The 2,825-nt window shown below is 61.7% G+C and overlaps 1 protein-coding gene across 1 annotated transcript in view; it reads left to right on the plus strand.

The window, feature by feature from the left end:
- Positions 1 to 483: 483 nt before the first annotated feature.
- Positions 484 to 2,825, plus strand: part of LOC104520939 (cadherin EGF LAG seven-pass G-type receptor 3-like) — a gene marked incomplete at its 3' end in the record, with an annotated part of 16,308 nt that continues 13,966 nt past the window's right edge. Inside the window, 2 exon segments of the mRNA XM_029083687.1 lie at positions 484 to 1,138; positions 2,734 to 2,825. The exon segment at positions 2,734 to 2,825 is cut by the window's right edge and continues 4 nt beyond it. Of these exon segments, the coding sequence (XP_028939520.1) occupies positions 484 to 1,138; positions 2,734 to 2,825 (747 nt within the window).

The following is a 2,825-nucleotide window of genomic DNA, read 5'->3' on the forward strand; positions in this document are numbered from 1 at the left end:
GAAGGGGGGAAGCAGGGAGAGGGGCAGAAAAGCCTTGGGGAACGTGGAGGAGAGAGGAAGGAGGTGGCAGGAGGAGAGCGCAGGGAAAGGCAGCGTGGGGGAGGCAGACAGGGCGCAGCGGGGAAGCAGAACACTCCGGGCCCTGGCATCAGCTCCTGTGTTTGCCCAGCCTCCTGCTGGGACTTCCTTCTGCCCGAGTCTCACCAGCATCGTTGTTCCCAAGAGCTCAGTTTGCTGCCGAGATCCGGGACAGGGAGGAAACCTGGGAGTTATCTCAGTAGAGAGCCTGATGGGAGAGAGAAGGTGCAGCCACATCAACCGCTCCCCCTCCAGCCCAGGTGGCACCCTACTAGCCCCCAGGGCTGTGGCTCCAGGCTTCCTTAGCCAAGGACCTGGGCCTTTTGCAGGCCACACTGGGTTGTAGGGCTCTGCCCTGGAGTGGGAGAGAGAAGACCCTCCAAGCAGTAGGCAAAGACCTACAGCATGTCCCTCTTCCCTCCCGCAGATGGGATCCACAGTGTGACAGCCCAGTGCGTCCTGCGGGTGATCATCATCACAGAGGACATGTTGGCCAACAGCATCACGGTGAGGCTGGAGAACATGTGGCAGGAGCGCTTCCTCTCCCCATTGCTGTCCACCTTCCTGGAAGGGGTGGCCACTGTGCTCGCGACACCCAAGGAGGACATCTTCATCTTCAACATCCAAAACGACACGGACGTGGGTGGTGCCGTGCTCAATGTCAGCTTCTCAGCCCTGGCACCGCGGGGCGGGCGCTACTTCAGCTCGGAGGAGCTGCAGGAGCAGCTGTACATGAAGCGCATGGCGCTGACGGGCGCCTCCATGCTGGAGGTGCTGCCCTTCGACGACAACGTCTGCCTGCGGGAGCCCTGCCAGAACTACATGAAGTGCATCTCTGTTCTCAAGTTCGACAGCTCAGCCCCCTTCATCGCTTCCCCCTCCACCCTCTTTCGGCCCATCCACCCCATCACCGGCCTGCGGTGCCGCTGCCCGCAGGGCTTCACTGGGGACTACTGTGAAACGGAGATCAACCTCTGCTACTCCAACCCCTGCCTGAATGGTGGGATCTGCACTCGCAAGGAGGGGGGATACACGTGTGTTTGCCGCCAGCACTTCAGTGGTGAGTGCCTGGAGCTGAGGGCCACGGGGAGACGGGTGAGCGGGTCCTTTGGCCTTGCTGTCACCCTGGTGGGATGCTCTTCCCAGCAGGACGGTGGGTGGCAGAGCCCCTCTTTGCCTGCAGAGATCCCGCTCTGCCTCTGGCTCTCCGTGTTTCCATGGTGCTGGATGCACAGGGCTGAGGTTGCCATAGAAATCTGTCTTGTAGGGAGGTGGCATGGAGGGCTCTTGAGGTCCTTGGCCACCACCTCCCAGCATTTTTCACAGAGCAGGAGGTCCAAACTGGACCACGCCAGGCTGGGGCACAGGCACATCAGCCCTGCCCCATGCCAGTGGGGTGATGGGCTCTGGGACCATTGGAGGTGCTGGTTTCAGCCTGTGACAGTCTTCATCTGATCTAGCAGAAGTGTGGAGCCCATGCGTAGTGGGTGAGCTGCTGCCCACTGAAAATGGAAGGGGAAGCTGGGCCTGCCCACTGGGCAGGATCTAATCCAGGCAGATCTGGTCCTAACTATGGGAGAAATCCCTGGGCTGGCCAGTATCTTGTTGCCCCAAGTCCTTGACAGGCTGTGGAGACCTGTGCCTGGACATGGGCAACCTGGGGGTGAGGGAGGGTGGCCCGTGACTGCTGGGGAGGGAGTCTCTGCCTTGCCCTCCCTGCTGGGAGGCAGCATGGTGGCAGATGGCTGCCTTGGAGCTGCTCTGCTGTCAGTGGCTCCTGGTGAGATAAGCAGAATCAGTGGTAATTAACCCCCAGCATTGGAAGCATGAACAGCCATTAGCAGAAGGGTTAATGAGCTCATTTCCCTGTCACTTCGTGCTATCTCCTCATCCTCCTTGCATGCCGTGTGCCACGGAGCAAGTAATGGGAGCAGGGCCCAGGGCCTGGGACTGCAGCTGAGCGGTTCCCTGTGTGCTGCGGGGACAGGACGGAGAAGGGGCTGGGCAGACCCCCTGCTCTGCACTGCTGAACTGGCCTGAGGCATCCCTGGTAGTGATGCCAGCAAGGTGCTGGGGTATCTGGTGTCCTGCGTCTGTCTGGTTCCCACTTGGCTTTTGCTCCTGTGTCAGAGCCTGCCCGCGGGGCTAGGGGGCTCCTGGTGCTGTGGGTGAGACTTTCACAGCTATTGGCAGGGGAGCTCAGTGGTGCTGGGCTATCCCCGCACCCTGCAGCCAGCACTGCGATGCAGTGGCTGTGCCCAAGGAGGCTCTGACAGCATCACCAGGACTTCCCTGGCTTCTGCTTGCCTCTCCATCCTTAGGCCCGTGCAGCCCAGCTGTGGCCAGTCCCCTCCTGTCCCATTCCTGTGCCATCCTGGGCACAAACTTGCCCCTTCAGCTGGAGCTGGCATCCCATCCAGTCCAGGGGCTGAGGCTGCAGGGCTGACAGTGGTAGCGAGCTGGCCGGCTACTGTGGAGGACAACACCCGGGTTAAAAAAAAATCCTTTGCCTGCCCCACAAACTCCTGCCCCTTGGCTGCCCTGACCCAGACCCGGGCTGGGGTCTGCACTCCTGGGGCAAGGAGTGGGTGGGTGGCTGCTGTGTGCGTGCCCCCAGCCGGGATGTGTCCCAAGCCTCTCGTCTTGCTCCCCCAGGTGAGAACTGCGAGGTGGACAGTCACTCGGGGCGCTGCGTGCCCGGCGTGTGCCGCAACGGTGGCACCTGCACCAACGGCGCTGACGGGGGC

Source organism: Antrostomus carolinensis, unplaced genomic scaffold (genome assembly GCF_000700745.2).
Source record: "Antrostomus carolinensis isolate BGI_N321 unplaced genomic scaffold, ASM70074v2 scaffold25902, whole genome shotgun sequence".
Taxonomy (NCBI): Eukaryota; Metazoa; Chordata; class Aves; order Caprimulgiformes; family Caprimulgidae; genus Antrostomus; species Antrostomus carolinensis.